The sequence below is a fragment of the Typopeltis vanoorti genome, chromosome 23 (genome assembly GCF_054136105.1).
Source record: "Typopeltis vanoorti isolate ZY-2024b chromosome 23, IOZ_Tvanoo_1.0, whole genome shotgun sequence".
In the NCBI taxonomy this organism is placed as follows: Eukaryota; Metazoa; Arthropoda; class Arachnida; order Uropygi; family Thelyphonidae; genus Typopeltis; species Typopeltis vanoorti.
Window position 1 is genome coordinate 15,266,609 of NC_143571.1, and position 24,445 is coordinate 15,291,053.

At 35.7% G+C, this 24,445-nt stretch overlaps 1 protein-coding gene across 1 annotated transcript in view; it reads right to left on the reverse strand.

The window, feature by feature from the left end:
- The window catches only part of LOC150093644 (ras-related protein Rab-11B-like), a 111,170-nt gene extending 89,873 nt beyond the window's left edge, over positions 1–21,297 (reverse strand). The window contains exon 1 of the mRNA XM_090413239.1: positions 20,820–21,297. Within this exon, the coding sequence (XP_090269365.1) occupies positions 20,820–20,859 (40 nt within the window). The 5' untranslated portion in view covers positions 20,860–21,297. The remainder of the gene's footprint in view (positions 1–20,819) is intronic.
- Between the last annotated feature and the right edge of the window lie 3,148 nt (positions 21,298–24,445).

The window sequence follows — 24,445 nt, forward strand, 5'->3', positions numbered from 1 at the left end:
TTACATTTCTGATACCCTATTTTTTTTTCCTTTCAAATCATTGATGCCTGCCAAAACAGTTAACTTTTTCACTTAACATCTTTGCTTCCAGACAGATTCACTGATGTTAACTGGGGATAGACAAAAAGATCAGGAAAAGGGTACTGCTCATGATATCTAATGAAATGCCCAATATGAGAAGCTCAAGGACGAATTTACAGTTAGTTGATGCTATAAGCAAAAGGGGAGGAGAGTACAAGGAATATTATTATTATTTTCAGGTGACTCCAGGAGTCCTTAGACTCATCGAGGGAGGCCCTAAACATCATGTCCACACAACTATACGACATTCTCACAGTATCTATCATACTTTGCCTTGAACTTGCTCGCCGTCACAGCACCCACAACAGACTCTGGCAGCTTATTCCACTCATTTACCACTCTAAAAGTAAGGAACCCAGCTCTAACACCCCTGCTAACCACACTCTTGCCCAGCTTCCACAGGTGTCTCCTAGTTCTCCCACCACCAGTCCTGATCTCAAAAATATCCTCTGAATTTATCCTATAGAATCCCTTTAGCAATTTGAATGTCTCAATCATATCTCCCCTTTTCCGCCTATCAACTAGTTTCTGCAACCCACAAATCTTCAACCTATTCTCATATGGTTCATTCCACAGACCTGCTATCATCTTAATCACACACCTCTGGATCCTCTCCACCTCCTCCCCATCAAAAAGGAACCGAGGCGATGTAGATGACGTAGATGATGCATATCAACAAATTAGTGTGATAAGTGTAAAATAATTCAATTATGGCAATATAGAATGGAAGAAGGAAATGTCCCATAGGAAGGATATGAAATTGATTCATCTAAGAGATAATTACTCGAAACAACATGTAATTGGGCGAGACTCCAGTTTACAAGTGCTAGATTGCACCACAGAATTTGTCCATGCAGGTGATTATATGACAAGCATAGGAAACAGTTTGAAGTGGTACCATGGTGTGCCAAACTGCAAAGGAAGGGTGTTAGTAAGTGCATGGAAGATAGTCATCAAGGCTGTCTGAAAGAAGTATTATCAGACTATATATCCAAGATCAGGATATATCTAAAAAAAGAGGAGGGATGATGAGGAGTAAAAGACAGGTAAGAAGAGTGACCAGTATTGCTAAGGAAGGCAGGATCAGACTGAGAGGAAATTACCCTAGGACCAAAGGAAAAATTCCATATGTCTTTCGCTACATGAAGAGTAGAAAAGAATGGCTAAGGATAACCGAGAGCTGATGGTACAGAGATGACAGAAGTAGATTGAGTTACTGAATCACCACTTTGCAAGGGCTAATCTTCCCGATGAAGATAATACAACGACAGGAACTGATATGGGAATAGATGTTGATGAATCGCAAGTACTTAGGATATTGAAGAATCTCAAAGCAAATATGGCTATGGATTTAGAATGGATACCTGCAAGCATATTACAAGAATGTAAAAAGGAATTGGCATTACATCTGATTAGGCCATTCAACTTAATTCTCAGTGCTGGTCAAGTCCCATGGGAGTGGAAGGAGGGCAGAATAGCTATACTGCATAAAGAAGGCTCCAAGACAGAGGTAGCAAATTACAGACCAATCAATATCTCAGTAGTAATAGTAAATGGTAGTGGAGAGGTTGGTCAAAGAGAGAGAGAATTTAGGAATGGATTGATAAGAATATGGAGAAGAGTGTGGCTCTATAAAGGATAGATCATGCCATAATAATTTACAAACTTTTTATAACAATGACAGTTCAGCTAGATAAAGGGAATGGCTACACGGTGATAGTGCTGGATTTTGCAAAAGCATCTGAGAGGATACTACATGGAACTCTGTTATACAAATTAGAACAAATGGGAATGGATATAAAGCTGGTGATATGAATGAGGGTGGCTGATGGACTGATAAGAAAAATCGGATGTTAATCAATACAATGTAGAGAACCTGCAGAATAATTTAAATAGGTTGAGAGTATGAACAAAAGATAATGGATGCCAGTTTAATGTGGAAAGTTAGGCATTTAGGGATGAGAAGATCACACGTTTGCACAACATTCACAGAATTGAACTCTAATTAACTGATGAAGGTAGGCAATTTGGGGTTGCTGGTGGAGAGGAAGTTGAAGTTTAGAAGGCATGTGCATAGACCTAGTCACTTGGGGATGACGTGGTAGGGAATTCAGAAGTAGGAGACTAAAATGGTGAGTATCCAGTGGAATGCTGAAATTTTTTGGCAATGGATCACCCCTGTAAACTGAGTAAGAGTGGTAGTTGATTTTTCACATGGAGTGGTGAAGGAGTGAATAGGTTACCATAGTTTGTAAGTGTCTTATCACTGAATGTATTCAAGGCAAGATGTATTGTATGTACAGACAATGCGAGTCTCCTGTGATAAGTCTGAAGACTCCATGCAGATCTCTGTGCAATAATAATAATATTGGCAATAGTTTGCATCCTTCTTGCATGCTCCACTAGAAAGGGACTGCTATAGCTCCCTTTTGATTTCTTCCACAGGAATGCAATCAATCATGATATCTTACTATTGTATAATGCAGAATTTAGATCCTGTCAAATAAAGGTTTTTCTGTAAAACAAATTTATGAAATGTTATATTCTGCATATTTTATTCAATATCAAGCATAAACATAATCTACTGTAATCCCATTCTTAAATCCAGCCTGAGTGAAAAATCTGATTCAATTTTTCCTTCAAGTCATGAAAGTAAATAACTAAAAAGATTTTTGTAAATGGCTAATAAGGTTAACTGTGCTGTGTGCTGTTTTAATTTTTTTTTTTTTTTTTTGAAGTGGGAATAAAAATCTCTCTTTCAAGTTTCAGGTTCTACACCTACTGGCAAATTTTGTGCTTATAGCTCCCCTTCCATCATTACTCTCCTTTCTTTCAGCAATTCTAATGAAACATCATTGTCAACTCCTGCTACTTTTCCTGTTTTTGAATTTAGGGAAGTATAAATAATAAATAATAAAAAAACAAGTATATGATAATCACCATTCTGTTATCTTTCTCATTCTGGTATAATTCTCTTTCAAACTGTCATCATATTTGAATATTTTCCTTGAACATTCAATACCTGATTTTCAATATATTTCATCATCAAATTCCTGATATGTGTCCTTTTTTGGGGGGGGGGGGATATTATGTTAGCACTACACGAAAAAGTTACACTATTACTAACTTCTGATCGACAGTTTCCTTCCAAATTCATCTCTGTCATGACTCCAACATTACTAGATCTTATATTTCTGTCTTCTCAGGTATTTTGTACTGTATCAATCCACTTGCATCTTGGCAAAGAAACTTGTTTTGCTAATCTTTCCTCTATCATCTTAGATTACCTCTGCTGACACATTCCTGAATGCTAACAATGGCAAGTTCTTTCCTAATATCATCATCAAGAAAGAAATTTTTTTACTAAATAGCTTAAGGAAATTACAATGTATACTAGGATATGCATTAAAATAAATTTTAATACACTTCCAATATTTCGGCAACGTCACGTTGCCATTTTCACAGGAACTTAAAAACAAGACACGTGCACGCAAGCACAACAAACAGTAAATGAGGACGAAGCAAGAAGCTATTCTTTTTCCTAAAAGTCCAGATGGTGCCCCCTAGCGGACAATGTTGGTATTCTTCGGTGCTTGGGCTGAAGAGCTTCTGATGTAGGTTTCCAAAATTTGGGACAGTCTCATGCAACCAAATTTGTTTAGGTTTGGACCGTGTTAGGAAGGAGAGGAGTGCATCGCAGAACTAACCTAACCACAGAACTAAACGACATTCTCAACACGATGCACTCCTCTCCTTCCTAACACACTTAAACAACCAACACCCCAGAATCAAATTCACCCTAGAAGAAGAAAAAAACAACTGCCTTCCTTTCTTAGACACACTAGTCACCCACCAGCCTGATGGAACCTTGGTTTTTTCAGTCTATAGAAAACCCACCCATACAGGCAGATACATTCACCAACAACAAACCCCCCCACCCACAACAATATGGAGTCATTAAGACACTACACAACAGGGTTAAACTTATCTGTTCAAATGACAATGCCCTAACCACAGAACTAAACCACATTCTCAGCCAATGGCTACCCTCCCAAAAAAATATTGAAACCAATAAACCACAACCCCCATCACAACAAGGATTACTCTAAATCCATCACTATACCCTATATCCGAGGCACCTCGGAAAAAATCACAAAAATCCTAAAAAAACATGACTTAACTTCTTGTTACAGACCATATAAAAAATTGGCATCCCTTATCCGCTCTACTAAAGACCAACCTTTCCCCCCCCCCAGACCTACCTGGGGTATACCAGGTCCCTTGCGGCTGTAAGCTGTCCTACTTTGGCCAAACAGGCAGGACAGCTAATATCAGAATTTCAGAACACAAGACCGACATCTGGTTTCACCAATACAGCCACTCTGGTCTTGCAGACCATGCGCTGGATACCCGCCATAGAATATGGTGGAAGAAAGCTACGATAATACACATAGTACGCCAAGAGATTCGAGACCCTTTGACATTTCTTCACATGTCACAAAAAAGGAGAATCCCATTCCGATAGTAGGGTAATCAATCCATCTTCTGAGATGAGTTGTTTATTATTACATGTCGGAAAATTATCTTCTTTTTTATGATCATTGTAGTTTTTAAAGTGGTAACTATTTTGCTTGTATAACAGTTGGGAAATTTTATCTATAAAGCACATGATTTCACGTGTTGGCGACCAATTCTTACATCCTTCATTTCTTTCTTCCCTTCAATGATAATGTCCAAGAGTTAATTAAATCTCATTCTGAAGAATTGAGCGATTCCGACCTACTAAATTTAGATGCACAGTGGGAAGATCCTGAAGAATATGAAGAAAATTTAACCACTGATAGTCAGCCAAAAGAGATTTCATAGAAACAATTTGAAGATATTTTTCATACAATCGAAGTTTTTAAGCAGCAATGCTTAGAGGCTGACCCTGATGAAGAGAGAAGCAGTAAAACTTGCAGAAGATTAGAAGATGCAATAGGGCCATACTGTCGGTTGTATGAAAAAAAGAAACAAAATGCCCGCCAAACTACATTAGGTCAATTCTTTGTTAAATAGTAGAATAATAAAATTAATATTCTGAATGTTTTATTGTCTTTCAGCTTCATGGTTTTCCTTTAACTAGGCCCTGAGACATACCTGAATTCTTTTATAAAAAAATTAAGGTCCAAAAAAGAAATTTGAGGAATGAATTATTCATTTTCCCATAGGTTATTATATTCGATTAATGCGCCTGTTTTAAAGAACGCATTAGGCGCACTAATTGAGGGATTGCTGTATACCCTTGCAAAGCGCTCACTCAGTAACTCCACTATTTTATCTGCTTCTGTCACCTCGTCACTATCAACACTCATTAAGGTTAATCTTCCATAGTCCTTCTTTCTCTTACTTGCCACATAATGAAAGAACTTTATGGGATTTCCTTTGGCCTGCTTGGCTAGATTCTTCTCATAATCTGATTTTGCATTGCTTATAACCATGCTGGTAACCTTTCTTGTCTGAGCCTTGTACTGTTCACGAATTTGTGGATCAACTTTCTCCTTATATTCTCCTTTATGCATCAATATTCTCCTTTCTCCACAGCATTTTCTTCTTCTGCAGCTCATGCTTAATGATATTACTCATCCATCTAACTCTTACATGATTAACCCTTCTTACCTTAGGCATACAATTTAATGTTGCTTTCTCTATCTCCCATGCACTACCCTTCCCTTGCAGTGTCTTATGCCATGACATAGATTTAAGTTTGTCATAATAACCTGCCTTGCAGTTCCACATATACTCCTTCTTGATAGAATATTCCTCATGTTTTACAATCTCCCAATGTGAAGGTGGGGAGGAGCAAACTATGGCTCACCTCTTGAACTGTAGGTTATGTCCCTTTAGTTGTATGTGAATGATTTGATTAATGCGACACCTAACGCATGTGATCTGGCCAAATTCTGGGCAGCAAAAATTTGATTGACATTCTAGCGTACTTTTACAAAGTGTATTTATGATGTAAATTGTGTTTTTCTTTACTTTTTAATTCCGATATATAATCAATTATTTTTTGTAAATTTATGTGTATTTGAACTACATTGTTCTGACGAATAAAGTAAACAATCTCCTAAGTCAAGACCTTATGGTCACTTTCACCAACTGGATGAAATGTGGCACACTGGTTATGGTTATGGATAGCTATTCTGATTCTATGACCAGGTCCAATACTCTCACAGCTCCTCTCCATCACATGCTGCCTCAAGTAGTCATCTCTCAGTAGGTGTATAAATTCCATTTCCTTCCTACCATGTGATCTTTTTTCCTTCCAGTCTATATGTCCATAGTTGAAGTACATAATAATCACTCGACCTGCACTCATTGTACTAAGCTGCTGATGCGCATCTTCCAGATCATCCATGGAACCTCAGTCTACTGCAACAACCAACTGTGAATTTTGTCTTACTGGTCTTGATCTCACACCAGACTGCTTAAAATGAACAGCCATCCTCCTCCCCATCTCCTATCCTTTTTTTGGCTGTAATTCATCTGCTATCATCAGCAGCAGCACCCCCCCCTCCTCCTCATATCCATCTTCCCTGAAAATACCAAAATCCTTCACATTCTATCCATGTAACTACATCATCTGCTGTTAGCCAAGTCTCACTAATGCCTGTAATTATTAGCAAGGCTGCACTAACCAATACCAAAAATCCCTCCTTCCCATTCCTGATACTTCTGGTATTAGTATACAGAATCAGCAGCATCCCTTTATGATCTAATCACCTTCACTTCCTGAATTGACTACCTTATTCAATATTTTTCCTTGAGAGACTAGATTCTGTACTTGGTCATTCTTAAACTCACCTCTTTGGTGCCTTCATAAAAACTCACCTGTTTCCACCCTAATTGCTTAAGTTTTCCTGAACTTGCATTTCAACATGCTGAGTGATGAAAGCTCTTTCTAGACACCTAACACTAGAGCCATTTAGATGCCCATCAGCACGTCCTTTCCATCAAACACAGCCCACAGATCCACCAATCCTACATCTTTCCTACAACCTACATATTGATTAATTTGCTACCAATGCCCTCTCCCTCCTCCTCAGTTACCTCTATCATAGTGTGACAAGAGACAATCTTCACCTTCTCACTATTTAGTTTTGTTTCGTCTAACAACTCCTTTACATACTCCCTCAAAGTATCTCTCACCTCTCAGATCATTTGTGCCAATCCAGACGAGTTTTTTTTTTTTTTTTGCATCCAGATGGCATACTAATATGAATTTTTGCACCAGAATATTTAATTTGCAATCTTCATTAAAATTGTGTCTAAATAGCCGAAATGTTTTACTTGTTCTATAGGTTCTCCACTCAACTCAGGATACAGTTGACATTTTCATTTTCAATTTTCATTGGTGATTTTCATACCAAATTTATTACAACAGTTATTCAATTTAGTCAGGAAATCTTTCAGACTTGTACTGGATTTATTTAGAAGTATAATATTATCTGCATAAAGTAAAGAGCCAAGATTAATATTGCCAATTTTGATATCAGATTTAATACCACTTTCCTTCATAATGTGATCCATATAGATAATGAATAACAGTGGAGATATGTGCACTCTTGTTGCACACCTGATTTAACATCAGTTCATCTTCCTGTACCTCTTTCAATCCTAACTGCTAACTTACAGTTTAAACCAAGACCATGCATTGCTTGATACAATGTCCCATTTACACAATATAACTGTGATGCTTTGTAGGGTTTTTCTCTTAGCACCTTGTCACAGGCCATTTCTAGATCTACAAAACAAATACTTATATTCAAAAGATTTCTCAACTATATGTCTTAAGTGAAAATCTGATCCTTCAGTATCTTTCATAAATGGTAATATTTGTTCCATCCTCAACAATACAGTTTTAAGTAAAAGGCATTAATTCCTTATTTTGTATGCTTTTTGAATGGTTAACTTTTTAATGACTTGATTTCTTTGTATTTTTTGGATAATTACTTGTTTTTTCAGCTTTGTTTCCTAAATCATAACTACACTATTTGTTGTTTATTCCAATGTTCTAAATTCATTTTAAATTTCAATGAGATCACATAATTCTAGTATTTTCTATGTAATTTACGATTTACTGATACATGGGTCTGTTTCCAGCATATTTCTAGCTACACCAATGATTATCTGTAAAACTTTCAGTAAGAGACATCAAGATGGATCCAGAAAAATCAATAATGGGAAAGCAATATTTGCTTTAAACAGCTCTTTAGTAGTATATGATTTGAGCTGTATAAGATTAAATTGCTGTTTTTCCTGAGGATCTAAGCCCTAATTTTGGTATAAATTTTGCTATAGTCATTTTCAATATCTTCATCTGGAAAAGATCTAGTTCAGTTTCATCTGAATATAAAACCTATATAATCAGGATATGAGTTCTCCCTGAGGGGATTCAGATCTATTTTTGTTATCTTTAATGTGGAAGAAGTGTTGATAATAATGGCAAAGTCGATTCTGTGCAAGCAACCCGTGTTCGCTTCACAGAATGTAGTTATACTTTTTCTCCTATACATCATCATGTGTCGTCTCTGTTCCAGGAGGTTGACTACCATAATATAACTTAGGGGTTGGCAACTGGTGGCTAGCATGCAGTCCATATGGCCCATAAAAGATTGACCATATTTACATAGCATGTGGCCCATATGTTGAATTATTTAAATAATACATTTTAATGTATCATTTAAATACATTATGAATTATGTATTATGAATAATAAATTAAAAATAATTTTATACCTATACTTCATAATATCACGTGCAACTTGACATGAGTCAAACATATGCATTATCATGAATGGGGATAACAAAGGGGATTTCATCCGACAATAGAGATTTTGGTGCACTTTTGTAGTCATGTTCCCTGGTCTGTCTTAATATAATTCAACAACATTAAACTATTCTTTTCAGAGGATATATATATATATATTTGTTAAAAATAATTTCAAAAATGGGTTCAAGAAAATGTAAAATTGCAGATGAAGGAAGAAAGTTTAATGATGAATGGACAGCAAGTACTTCTTTATTGAAAATAGGAGTAAGCCCATTTGTCTTATTTGTCATAAACATGTTGCTGTTATGAAAGAAAATAATATCAGACGTCATTACAAGAATGAACATTAAAGTCAATATAAGGATTTGAACTATGAACTTAGAAAAAATCAAATGAATAAATTACAAGCTTTTTTGACTGCTCAGCAAAACATATTTAAGAAGCAAAGTATTCAAAACAAATCGGTCGTTCATGCTGGTTATGTCATAGCGGAACTAGTGCAAAAGAAAGAAGGCCTTATACAGATTCAGAATTTATTAAATTATGTTTATTAGCTGTAATTGAAGAAATATGCCCAGAAAAGAAGACGTTATTTCAAGATGTTCATTTATCTGCCAGGACTTGTATAAGGCGAGTAGAAGAAATCGGTACCAATTTATTTGAGCAGCTTAAATTTAAAGCAAAATCATTTGATTGTTAAGCTCTGGCATAGCTGAAAGTACTGATTGCGCAGTATGATATTTATTTGGGGTATCGATAGCGACTTGAATGTTCATGAAGAATCAGCCAGTTTGTGTAGTTTAAAAATTTACTACAACTGCCAATGATTTGTTCATAAAAGTAAAAGAAACTAATGCGATGCAGTTCTAGATGCTTTAGAAATGGACTGGAAAAAATTAATACGTGTGACAACAATGGTGGAAGAAATATGTGTAACTCTAACACTGGTGCAGTAGATCGAATTAGAATATCATAATCCAATGGTGTTCCATAACATCATTCATCAGGAAGCACTTTTGCAAAATTTTACCATCAACAAAAGATGTTATGGACATCTTGATATTAACTGCAAATTACATCCGACACAATAGTCTGAAACACTGCCAATTTCAAGAATTCGTGATAGAAATAGAATTGGAATATAAAGACATTATCTTCTACTCAGTTGTTAGATGGTTAAGTAGAGGTGCTGTGCTAAAAAAATTTCTTAATTTAAGTGAAAAAATAGATATTTAGATAATAGACAGAAAACAAAAATACTGTCCCACAACTATCGAATAAAAAATGGATTATGTCTCTTGCATTTATACATATTACAACGCACCTTAATGAACTCAATCTGAACGTAAATTACGCCAAGGTAAATTACTAGCAGAACTGTTTTCTGACATAAAAGCTTTTGAAAGCATGTTGAAGAAACACATGATGGAAGAAAATATACATCATTATATGTGTTGCGAATCTGCATCTACAGTCGGATGGCAAACACAAAAGGAAACTTTTGTTGGTATTATTGAAGATTTACAAACGGAATTTTCTACAAGATTTGCGGATTTTCATAAAAATAGCATTGAAATTAGATTATTTTTGAGCTCTTTTAATGTCAACACTGATGACGTACCAAAATCAACTACAGATGTAAGTTTTGGAATTACAACACAATGAAAAATTAAAGAACGTATTTTCATTAGAAAATATCCAAAAATTTTATTGATATTTATCAAAAAAATGTAAAGGATTAATCAGTTTCTCAAGGAAGGTGATAGTCGCATTTGGAAGCACATACATTTGCGAACAAACATTTCTGCCATAAGTTTTAGAAAAAATAAATTTTCTTCTTGACTGACTGATGAACATTTGCATGCTTCGATTCGAATTTTCACCGTTATAAAGTGGATGTAGATAATTTGGAATGGGAAAACAATCACAAAAGACCCATTAAGCAGAGAGACACATTGTTATGCATAAACTATATTACTTTGTTTTTATGTGGTAATAATTTTTCATTGAGTTTCATTTTCATGCTTGTTTGATATCTTGTACTTTAAATATTTCTGTGTTTTTTAAGATTGATATAATAAAAAGTGATAAGTATTTTTTTTTTCACTCACTATTTTCCCTTAATTAAACATTTGTGGCCCAATTATTAAAAACAAGAGTTGAATGTGGCTTGCGAGTCTGGAAAGGTTGCCGACCTGATATAACTCATGGGTGATGGGCATAAGGATAATGTGGTGATGACTCAACACTATTGTAAGTAATCATGACTGTGTGTGTTCACTGGGCCAGTTTACCTATTCTGAAGGACAAAAAACCTGAGTTTCTAGATGGAAAAACACTCCACTTCCATATGAGACAGGCTAACTCACCTTTAGTTGAAAGAGACCAGATAAAGGTTCTTCACCTCATGGACGGGAATTGAACCCAGGTCTTTCTGACCAAAGGGCTTCATCTATACTAACTAAGCTATGGAGGCTGCCTAAACCTATTCAGCTTTTGTCAAGAAATTTGACAAATCCAAATATTACACAAATTAAAAGGGTTGAGTATGCAAAATAAAGCTGTGGCATGAATAGGAAAATGAATATTACCAGTGGTATACCAAAGAGTTCACTGTACTTTGCCATTGCTAACTTGCATATTAATGACACTGGGATAGTCTTGTATCCAGTTATCTGCTGATAATGCTAAGTTTGGATAAATGATAAGGGGCACACATGATACAAAATCAACTGCAGGATTTTCCCAAATAATGTCGAACTAATTCTATAGGAAAGTTAATGAGCATTAATCAGTTTCCAAGTGCAAGACTATGCCTTTCGAATTGCAGACATTGCAAAAAGTACATTAATGAGAATTTGCTTCAAGTAGTCAATGAAACTAGACTTGGTACTAGATACAGAAAATATTTAAGAAAAAGGAACTTATTCCACAACTTCATAAAGCTTTGCTAAGACAAAATCTGGACTACTGTGTCCAGAGATGTTCACCTTTGGCCCAAAGAGATAGGAAGACATTTAAAAGAACTAATGGTGACCCAACCAAGATGGCTTATGGCCATCTTGGTTGGCATATACACATCAATTAAGTCATCATGAGTTCAAAGCATGGTTTAGTGAGCTTTGTGTGCAACAGTGTGTATCTGCCGCGATAAGTCCGACTCCACAGGTCTGGTGTTAATAAGTCATTACCCTTGTTTTTCAGGAAATTACAACTTTTCTTCTCTTTCATCATCTATGTAGATGATGAGGCCAAATGAACTCTTTCCACTCTTGTCTGTAACTGGAGAGTCCGAACAATTCTGTCCAGTTTGGTATCGCTTGTTGCGATTTGATTTTCAGGTCCTCTTATTTTGTCTATTCATCTAATTCTGGACAGTCATTTGGACCTTCCATCGTTGCATAAGGGCTTTAGCTGGTAACTTTTCTGTGTCCATTCGTCACATGACCAAACCATCACAGTCTTCTTTCTTGGATTTTGTTTATTATTGTTATTTCTCATTTTAGATGTTTCATTATGTTTTCATTTCTTAGTCTATCCAGCAGAGATACTCTAAGTAATCTTCTTAGTAATCTTTCAGTGACAGACAGAGAGAAATGGAGAAGAGCTGCTCATCTGCTGCAACCCTCTTGCTAGAGGATGCTACCGGACAACAACGACGAATCTTTCAGTAGTTCATAATTTTTTCTCTTTAGCTTTTTTGAGATTCTAGCATTCACTTCCATAGAGAAGTATTGGAAGCATTCAAGTAATCTTTCAGTAGTTCATAATTTTTTCTCTTCAGCAATTTTGAGATTCCAGCATTCACTTTTAGTCGTCCAAAAGTTTGGGATGCTTGACTGATTTGTCTGTTTATATCTTTTGTAATTTCACTATTGTACTCTACTCCTCCAAGGTAGGCGAAGTTTTCTACCTACTCTAGATTCTTACTATCAATTTCAATTTTCAGATTGGTGTTTCTTTTTATTATTTGCATAATTGTCTATATTTAGGTTTAATCCAAATTTTATACATTTTTCCTTTATTTTATCAGAAATTCACTGTAGATCTCCTTCTGTGCTTGCAAGTAATGCAATAACATTGGCAAATTTTAAATTTGTTATATTTTTCCCATATATTTTGATTCTGGAGTCTTTTTTTGTTTAAGACCTTACTGGTTACTTCTTCCAGTGTAAGAGTGAACAGGTCTTTTTTGTTTTTTTATGTTGGGTTCATATATGAGAGGTTGGCTGGTCAATCTATAGTACGTTAGTAACGTATAATATGGGTAGTGGGTTGGGAAAGGAGAAACTTGTTTACATTTGATTTAACAGCCTGTATGTTTTATTCCTTGGGAAATACGGAGTAGCAGGGATGAAGGAGGAGGAAAAGAAACTTGTTCTGTGGGTTTCATGGTGTACTGTGAAAGGATGTTGGGCGGCAGCTGTACGTGTTTCAATGGGTTTAGTATAGAGTGGGGGAATTATTGATACTGTTTCAGATGATAATTTTCCATGGAAATATGTATAGAATATACAAATCGCAGAGACCAAGCGTCTATGTGAAAGTGAGGGGAGTGAGTTGGTGAGAGATGGATCATTTATCAATCTAATTGCTCTCCTCTATATTGAGTCAAGCATTTTGAGGGAGTCCCACTCCAAATGTGAGAGCAGTATTCGATACTGCTCTCACATTTGAACTGGTGACAGATTGCTTCCTGGTCTTTCTCCACTCTCTGTGTGAAACTAGTTGATTAAGGTGTCCTCCACTCGTACTGCACTTTAAGATTTCTCATATAATTCTTTATTATTCTTATAGTTTTGTTGAGAATTCCAAACCTTTCATAGTTTCCCATAGTTCTCTTCTACAGATTGAATCAAATGACTGACGAAATTTATATAGCAACTTTGGCTGTACTCTAGCATCTTTTCTATTAGCTGTCTTAAGGTGAATAATTGATCAACTGTGCTTTGTCCTGGTCTGAAACTTGCTTGTTCTCCTAATGCTAGTTCTATATATGGCTCAGTTTGTTTTTGACGTACTTTCGTAAAAACCTTACTTGGAATACTGAGGCAGCTAATGCCTCTGTAATTATTGCATTCTGTTTTATCTCCCTTTTTTGTATACAGGAGTTATAACTCATTTGGTCCAATCCGTAGGTATTTTTTCATTTTTGTAGATCCTTTCAAATAATGTTTTTAAGCCAAAAGTTGTTCCCATCCTGCTTTTAAGACTTCTGTGTGTATTTGATCAATACCAGGTGCTTTCCTAGTTTTAAGTTCATCTATGCTGTGTGCTATTATTTCGTCTTCCATTTCAGTGGCAGGAATAATAATATCTTGAGAGCTGTTTTTATTATGTCTCTAAAGTATTCTTCCCATCTGGCCATTCTTTTTGTTTTACTTTCAATTAGTTGTCCATCTTTGATTTTGATCATTATCATTTTTGTTGTCCGTGTCTTACTAATTTGATCTATTTGTTTATATAATCCATCGAGGTTATTTGCTCTTTAGTGGCCACACCCTGGCGAAATGTGTTGACCCACAGGCTGAACTAAGCGAGGGTAGCCAGATATGGTGATCTCAAGCAGTGACTGTATTCAATGAATTGTCTGCAAACAACGACTGTACTCCATATGGAGTGGCTGAATTCAGGTCAAGGAGTGGTGGTTGACACTTGACAAAACTTAACCACTGAAACTGAATGAACTCAAACCAACTTAAAGATGCATGCTGGCTTGACCCTCGCCCGGTCAAACAAGGGTCGCCTACCATTAGGGAACCAAGATAGTGAAGGAGAAAAATATGCTATTGGAACAAAACATTACCTAGCAGACAGGAAAAACATAACAAGTATAGGAACATAGAACGTAACAATCCTTCACCAGGAAGGAGCATTGGAAATACTACTGCATAAATTAGACAACAACAGATGAGAAGTGATTGGACCCTGCGAACCAGATGGACTGGAAAAGGAGAATTTCACCATGGACAATATAAAATTTTAACTTCAGGCAGGGAGGACAACAAACACCAAGAGGGAGTAGCACTTATATTAAAACCAAAGGCTCAAAACTCTCTATTGTCTTACAATCTTATCTCATCCAAGATAATTAAAGTAAGATTTAAAACATCAATTGGATCACTGACTATTATTCAAGTATATACACCAACTTTAACATCAGAAGAAATTTAGGATTTCTATACAGATCAGCAAAAAGTAATACAGCAGACACCAAATCAAGACCTAATTATAATGCAGACAAGCTCAAAAGTAGGCAAAGACTGGGATACCTGGCCAAGAGTAATCGGAGAGTTTGGGTATGGAGAAAGTAATGAATGTGGCAAAACCTGCTAACTTCTGCACAAATAACAGACAAATAATAACCAAACAGGCTAAACAACCAAAACCCCAATCACCAGGTAGACAAACCAAGACCATGAGTGACTATATTATTGTAAACCAAAGATGGAAATCAAGCATCCTAAATTGCAGATCCTTTGCTGCAGTCTGTGGATCAGACCATCAGTTAGTACTAGCAAACCTAAGAATAAAGTTAAAATCTGAAAGCACTTTTAGAGTCTTAATATTCTAAGAAAATATCAACTAGAACTAGAAAAAAACCTGAAGGAACTACCAAAACAGAATACAAACATCGAAGAACATTGGTGAAAATTAAAGGAAATAATATTAAAATCAGCAGAAAAAAGAAAGTAAAAAAGGGTTGCATCTCGAATGAGGTAAAAAGGTTAAGCGACCAAAGGAAAAGCATGAAATTAAAACAGAACTATAACAGAAATGAGTACAATAGATTAACCAAAGAAATAAAAAAAAAAAAAAAAAACTAGTTAAAACAGACAAGAATCATATCTTATAATCAATATTAATTATGATAACTTTATTAGTATTTCCTATATTTTGGCAGCATACATTGCTATCATCAGAGATCACAAACGAATGATATGCACACAGGCACTAACACTAGATAAATGGGGGGCTGAAGAAAAGCAACCGAAGTTGAGCCTAAAGTCCTAAATGGCACCCCTGGACTAAATTGGATGGTCTTGGTCATTGGGCTGAAGATTTCAGGATGAGTGCTTCCCAAATTTGAGGCAGTTTCATGCATCCAAATTTGATGAAGATTGGAAATTTTTTTAGGGTTGGGCAGATTCCATGAACAGCATCACATATTTGTATTTGCTGCAGTGCAATAGAGTGGCCTTCTTCCAGTGAATCCTTTTGACACTCTCTCCAAGTGAAAATCGAGTCCTTACACCCTTGCTGCTAACAACATTTACAATTACCAGGGATGGCCTTCCCTCATTCTGCTTCACCTCTAGCCAAGTGCTGAAACATTTCCTCTACATCAACCCTATAAAATCCTTTTTTAATAACTAAAGGTTTATCATGTCTCTCCTTTTCTGCCTATTAACCAACCTTCAATCTATTATCATAAGGAGCATTCTGAGACTTCCCTCATCACTAAGAAACCAGAGCTGAGCACCATAATCCAATGTAATATCAATGAGGATATTACATTGGATTATGGGGTTGTTATTGTGATCTTCAATAACTAAGTAATCTTAGGAGATATAGCATATACCCTCTGAACGTTACCTATCAACCCAAATCCCTAGCTTAAAGTATAGTTCCACTAACGTGGTACGCAGCTTATGATTGACACTTTAATAGTTAATCCAAGGATTGCAAGCTAATCCTTGGATTAACTATTGCAATGCACAATTTTGCATCATCAACAAACAACTGAAAATTTCCCTTCAAATTATTTCCTATGTACAAGTTAAACAGCAAAGGTCCGAGCACGAGCCTCGTGTCACACTAGTCCCTTGCTTTCTTCTGGATTCTGCCTCCTCCACATAATATATTATCCTTTGTATCCCATCACTATTTGCTCAATTAGCATAACAGTTTCATGTGGTATGTCAAACACCTTTGCAAAATCCAACAGTATCATCATTAATCCTTCACTTTATCCAACTCAGTGATCACTCTTATAAAACGTTATGTAAATTACTAAGGCATAACTAAGTAATTTAGATAACATTTTATAATAGCAATTTTTCTTCTTCTGTTGTTTTCTAGAGCTGTAACTATAAGGAAACAAAATATGCACAGAAATGAAGTAGCATATATCACAAGTTCTCCCTCAAATTTTAATAAATATATTCACCGTACATAAGATGTTTAAGCAGCTCATATTTTATTTTTTTTCTTTCTTTAAACCAAACAGTGCCAACAAAGGATTTGAATCTTTGAAGAGTATAGTAAACAGTGATTTTATGCATTAAATTATATTCATTGTTAACTAGGACTGGCATGTTAAAATGCCACCTTTAACTCTCTCCTTCTATTCCAATTCAGAAGATAAGAAATTTCACAGGTATCTTATTTTACCATTTCTGTTTTCTGACTCTCTTATATTCAGATTAAAAAAAAAAATACACATTTCCAGCATGGGGGGGGGGAAGCATTAGTGACTATTGCTTATTGAGCTAAGGATAGCTCAGTGGAAAACAATGTAAACAGATTCTACTGTTGCCATGGAAACGTTCCCATCTATCTTAAACAAAAATAAGTAGCTGTACAATTTAAAGACAAATTATGGAACATTTCTGGTTAAGGTTTAACCAGAAATGTTAAACTTTAATAATGGTTTTACTGCATTTGTGACTTAATATGCTCATTTTTAAACATCTCAAAGTTACTAAAATCAAATCAAATGTTGGTATATTAATATTCCTCATCTCTTAAATGTAAATACCGTAACTGTGCACTTATTTTAACTGTATTACAATACCAAACAAAATACAAAATTACAAAAGGATGTTTATTAACTGGCTTATATTTTGCTGCATTTCAAGGCAGCATCCTCAGAGCAAAACATGTTAGTTTACAAGCGACAATAAGTAAGTGAAACAATTCAAAATACAATGTACTAAAGATCTAAAGTCCTAATTTGGTGCCTCTAATGTTATATAAAAGAAGTTATTACAGTTGTGTAGGAGTTGATCTTATGATGGTTGTCTCTCAAATTTTTGGCAGATTAATGCAGCTATACTTGTTAAGGAAAATGCTTCATGGCCATTGCTAACTAAAAATAGCCACTTGAACATGTAACAATTTATATATAGCACACTAGCTTTCTCCATCTAATCCAGTGTGAAGAGCTATCCAAAGAGTGGTCTGCAATACTAACTTGCCAAATTGTAGTGAATGTATTTATGTTCTCCAAGGCAATTGTTAAACAGCTCTTCCTGTCTGTCTATAGTAGGCCAAGTCACAGGGGCTCAGTTTATATATTCCAGGATGTGCTAGGAGACAGCTGTCCTTAGGAGTGTGGATCAGAGTTGTTAATTTGATATGCGATTTGTATGTGTTGTGAAAGTTATATTTTATTAGTACTTTGGCTATCATTTCAGATGTACCTTGAATACATGAAATAGTAATGTTTTGTTCTTGTGTTTGGAGAGCGGGGAAGCATGCATCTTTGTAGGAGCTGTAGCCGACCAAGAAATTAACATGTTTTACTCTGAGGATGCTAGTTTGAAATTCAGCAAAACATAAGACAGTTAATAAACATTCCTTTATAATTCAGTATTTTGGTTGATGTTGTAATACTGTTAAAATAAGTTATATGTTCCAACACCTAGGCCTGTCAACAGGAGTGAGAACAGAATCAGTTAGGTTTAAGAAGGCAGATGAGAAACCTACATCCAAGGAAACCAACCAAAAAAGTCACCAAATCAGTTATAATTATCACACTTGGCATGGATAAGGGGCAATAGACACAAGAAATATTTCCATTATTTTATTTATGGAATGCTGTAGTATTTCGAAATGAAATCACATACTTGCATGTTGATATGAAAATACACACTACACATACACAAGAATATATTTGATCAAGTTAACCTACACTGCTTATTCTGGGCATTATGGCTATGTTTGCTCACTGGCCATAGAAGAATTTCTGCTTAAACATAAGTCAGTATTCCATCTGAAAAATTTAAAATCTTGTTTACACACCCACACACACACACACACACTGAGAAGCCCCTCCTTTAATATTTTATGTGGCTTCATGTTATGGCATGAAAACTTCTGAAACCATATATCCAAAATAACAACAGCCTTTATGAATACAATTTGCTTCTTTTTCAGTATATATATATTCATCATCTGGTTTGTCAGTTTTGTAAATGGGGAAGAAACTGGTTCCTGGAAGGGAAACCCTGCAACCTCTATGTGAACCAGCTAATTCACCTTTGATTGAAAAAGCTCAAGTTTCTGAAATCATGCAAGATTAAAACCATGGTCTTTTCCATTCCAAGAGTGTTTGTCACATAGTTCTGACTGCATTATAAAAGTTAAGACAATATATCAATATTGTTTTGTTTGATGAAAACAAACACCTAGAGAATAATTAAAGTATCCTTTATGCATTTATTTCTTTCATTCAACAAAAGGCATGATTTTCCATGCTAGGTTAGAACATTTTGTTCAGTTTCCAATACCACAAAAAGGACTGTAAATTAAATGTGTAATATAATGAACTTTAAAAAAAAAAAAAATTACTTGAAACGTTTTTATTATAAATGTTGATATTATTTAACTAAAAACTATTTTTAATCTAAAACTGTTCTTTTAGATGTTTTAATTACAGCAACAGACATGTTTTTTTTTTTAAAAAAACAAACTGTAAAGTTAAAAAAAAAAAAACCAATTACACAGATTTCACATTTAATCTCTTACAAAAAAAAAATCATTTCTAGCTGTAAGCAGGGCAAATTCTCTGCTCAGTAACTGCATGATAGTTTTAATGCTTTGTTTTGTAAAATGTTAGTGGTTGATTGATATCTTTTATGTAAAACAGTATAGCTAACTGTTCCAAATGAACTTTTAAGTGATCTTACAATTTGCCTTTCAAATTGTGACTGACTGGCAAAAATATTACTTTTAGAATTTTTGATATGCCAGATTCAAATGAAACATGAACTGATGTATCTATTACTTATTGATGAGACAGTCATGACTTTAATATAAGGATGGTATTTTATTCCTTTAAGAGATGACAGTTTTGCCTCCATGGCCACAGGAACCCTAGGACACACTTCCTTCACAAGGCTGAAAAATCAGGAAGTAGCATTAATAAATAAATATGCACTTTTGTTTTTTATTTCCATACAAATAACGAGGGATACATGCTACATGCCTATCGAAACGGGAATTCCTTGTACCCATTTCTTGACTATTATTTCATTACCAGACTATTCAATGAATAAGCAACTATGAAATGAGACAAGTGCCAGGCTAAACCCAGGTATATTAAATTTCTCATATTCACATTCCATGTAAATAATGATGCCAAAATAATACTCAATAAAATGCCAAATAAATTCCTTTAGATTGCTTCAACAAACATAAAAGCTAAATTTATGTTTGTTGGGATGGGACATGAGCAGAAGTAAAAGAAGATACAAGGTAATTATACTCCCATAAGCTTTAAACGTGGTTAAATATTAAAGTCCTGAAGGAATGAAATTATATAGTTATTTAATTAGGTTGGGAATGCATTTTTTTAAAAAAATTTCAACAGTTTCAATGGGTGTATGTATGTGGTATCACTATAATATATAAACAAAAAAAAAAGGTATACTGTAATACATTCCGTTCTACACAAATGACAAACAAACAAATCAAGCTCGAAGAAATCTTCGTAATAAAATATTTATATATATTTTCCGTTGTTCAGTATGTTCTCACATAAATTCAAAAAATACTTTCACAGGGTGTGTTTACCGTTAATTTTGTGATGGTGCTAATATACTTCATTTATTGCAAATGTTCATATGCGTCCAATAAACATTTAAGCCATTAGCAAATTTAAATATCTTTAAATTGTAGTGAACAAAATTCAAACTTACCTTTAAACAAATAATCATACTCATCGTCCCTAGTACCCATTATCGTAAAGCTGAGCAACTCCTCCTACTGGGTTTACTAGTTTACTGACGTTAGTGAACGCCCGTATTTTCACACACTACTTCGTTTAAAACTAATTGCTCCAAAAGAAATCCAGATTGGAAGACATGAAAGCCTAATACAATTTAAAGAAAAATAAATAAGATTATCCGGATACTGAGAGGATGAAATTTTAATAACAACTTATTCGAGCTTCTTCTAATATGTCTGCCAAGAATTGTACCACCCCAATACTGCGCATCACAAATTCTGCGCAAAGCTTCTTTCCGTGTTGGAACCCGTAGGTAAACATTTAGCACGCGGTTCGTGTCAAATGCAGAAGTTTAAAAAATCACTAGGTGGTAAACTTTATATGCTTTTGAAGTTCATCCAGTTAAATATTTCATTAGTGAAGAAGTTCAGCTATTTCCCTTCAAAATTACATTCATTTTTTTGGGTGTCTATTTATACGTAAATAAATACGCTACTCATCATGTGAGGTTTTTGTTTCTAATTTGCTGCACGTCTATTTACTTTTTTTTTTACCTCGCAAATCATAAAACGCATCACCTATCACTTTTAAAACAAAAATAATGTGTGCGCGCAGGTTCATGTATGCATGCGCGCACACAACTTAAATCTTATGATATCCTTGAAGATTAATTTCCCTAATGAAATATGACAACCATGCTACAAAACAGTTGTTTCGTGAATGTACGAAGTCAGTAGAATGAATATAGATAAATAAATCAGCTAATACTTTTCTTTCTTTTTTAGAATAGTTAAAATCATATGGAAATAGCATATATTAGAGATCCAAAATTATTTCAATGTCGAATATACAGTGACCCCGACAGGGTGTAGCATAGAAGTAGCCAGCCTCACAGCGCGTCTTAATAAGGGCTCTCATTCTGTAATATTGCAGTAGGCGCCGTCGCTACGCTAACAATTCCTGTTAGCCTAGCAAGTGTGGAAAGAAGTTTTTCCAAGCTTAAACTGATTAAAAATTATTTGCGGACAGCAAATGACCCAGAAAGATTGGTTGGTCAGCAACTACATCGATAGAGGTGGACATAGCTTATAATTTAAATTTAGAAGAGCTTATAAGCAGTTTTATTGTGAGATATCCCCGTAGAGCAAACATTTAATTAATATTATTATGTAATCGTTTTGCATGAATGTTTCTCTTGTAATAAAAACAAAATAGCAATTGGAGATTTTCTTATATTTTTGTCTTATAATCCACCAGGGGTGATATTTAATTGTTTGCCTCAGAGCACAATCTAATCTGGGGACGTCCCTGCAAACATATGTAGAAGGTTCGAAGGACTTTGGTCAAAATTTCGAAACTTCGGAAGTTTCTACATAGATTTGGCTTTGAATAATTTGGATCTTTAATTAGGATTATTGCTCCCCATCATTAGTTCTCTTCTTTAGTACTTCATTTGACTGGAACGTAATGAAGGAACTTATTATTTTCTTGGTTAAAATATTTTATTGTGGAAATGGAGAGAGACTGTTCTAAGTTCGATTCTAGTCGCAGAATAGAGGGACTTTTTGTAAGCCTTTCTTATATTGGTTCTGGGTAAGGCACTCAGAAACAGACAAGTAGGTTCTGCCTCAAAAGTTCGGTTTTTAATTCCACAACTCCACAAAATTGACCGTAGAATTCATGGTATTTCAAATAATAATACATAGTTATCTGTAATAATAATATATAACACTAATATTAAATAGGGAATAGGGTGAGGGACAAAGGGATAGCGGTGGTTGCTTGTTGTACGCTCGTCCTCGAATGCCGTTCAAAATTTATTAATAGTCTTGGACAGCTATCCCATGCGGTTAGCTTGGTGGCTTTGCGCTTCGCAACCATATGCCTGGGGAAGGAGTGTCTCAGGTTCGATCCCCGTTGTAGACATGAGGAATTTGAGGATCTTCCTCAGGCATAGCCAAGTTAGACGGTCTTGGGCGCGGTCAGTAGGGTTTTTTCCATCAGTTTATCTGGCATTTTCATCCCGCAAACAGGCAAACCGGCCCCGTGAACATACGCCTCTACAGTCAAAAATATATCCCCCCCCCCAGCGGCAGACCAGGCGACGGGTCGGTTGTTAATAGTCTTGGACAGCTATTCCGTGCGGTTAGCTTGGTGGCTTTGCGCTTCGCAACCATATGCCTGGGGAAGGAGTGTCCCAGGTTCGATCCCCGTTGTAGACATGAGGAATTTGAGGATCTTCCTCAGGCATAGCCAAGTTAGCCGGTCTTGGGCGCGGTCAGTAGGGTTTTTTCCATCAGTTTATCTGGCATTTTCATCCCGCAAACAGGCAAACCGGCCCCGTGAACATACGCCTCTACAGTCAAAAATATTTCCCCCCCCCCCAGCGGCAGACCAGGCGACGGGTCGGTTGGGAGTAGTACTAACAAGACGTCGCATCTAAGTAACACGCGGACCCTACATAGGAAGCGGGAATAACGCGTAGAAGAAGAAGAAACAGAAGAAGTCTTGGACGGCTATCATGATTGGCAAAGATTAGAAATTGGCTTCCTCAGTTTCCAAAAAGTTAGTTAGCACTAAATTGCCTGCCTACTCCCTTTGGGTATTAAAAACATTAGCAGATTTATTTCAGTCATTCATAATGCAGACTAACTCCTGATAATATGAGCTGTGAATACTACTTTATTGATAAATCTTAACTTGCCATTTAAGTATGTCAATGTCCAAGACAAAATTAGCATAACATAACTACTTAAGAACTCCAGCTTCATTCTCAGCTTACATGGGAAGTATTCAGTAATACAATCATCAACTAATCCCAATCTGCCTTGTAGGAGCTCAATGTAGAAAACTCATTTTCTAAAGATGGCAGTCGGGCTAAGTGGTTCCTCGAAAAATCATCAGTGCTTTAAGTTTCTCTCTCTCTCTCTCTCACACACACACACACACACACACACACACACACACACACACACACACACACACACACACACACACACACACACACACACACACACACACACACACACACACACACACACACACACACACACACACACACACACACACACACACACACAGTGGGTTCGGACTTGCCTGAAATCGCTCCTGCGTTAACCTTGATTTGTGCGGTATCTAACAGAATAACTGGATCTATCTGGTATCGACTGATAGCTTGTACAGTGATCTATCTAACAGTGAGTAATTTACTCTACAGTTTCACAGTTCTAAGCGCGTATGAGCGAATTTTATTCTATCTTTATGGACTGAATACTGCTGTTCTGATCTATTGTTCAGCTACCCTCAAAACAACGACCCGTGCGTAGTAGGATTAGCTGCAACCACTGGAAACCTAATTCAGTGGAAGCGTCGCTTCTAGGAACAAGCTGCAAAACTGTAAGTATATTTTCTTGAACTTTGTACATTAGAAAAGTTAGCCGTTCAATTGGAGGATATAATGCTACAACTTCGAGTAATATTAAAATGGCGGCATGGTACGAATTAGAATTCGAAAAAGCCCTAGATTTGCTCCGTAACGTAGCAAAAGTAAGCGGCAATTTAAGGAACGACTTAAAAAATGACATCCTAACTGCAGTA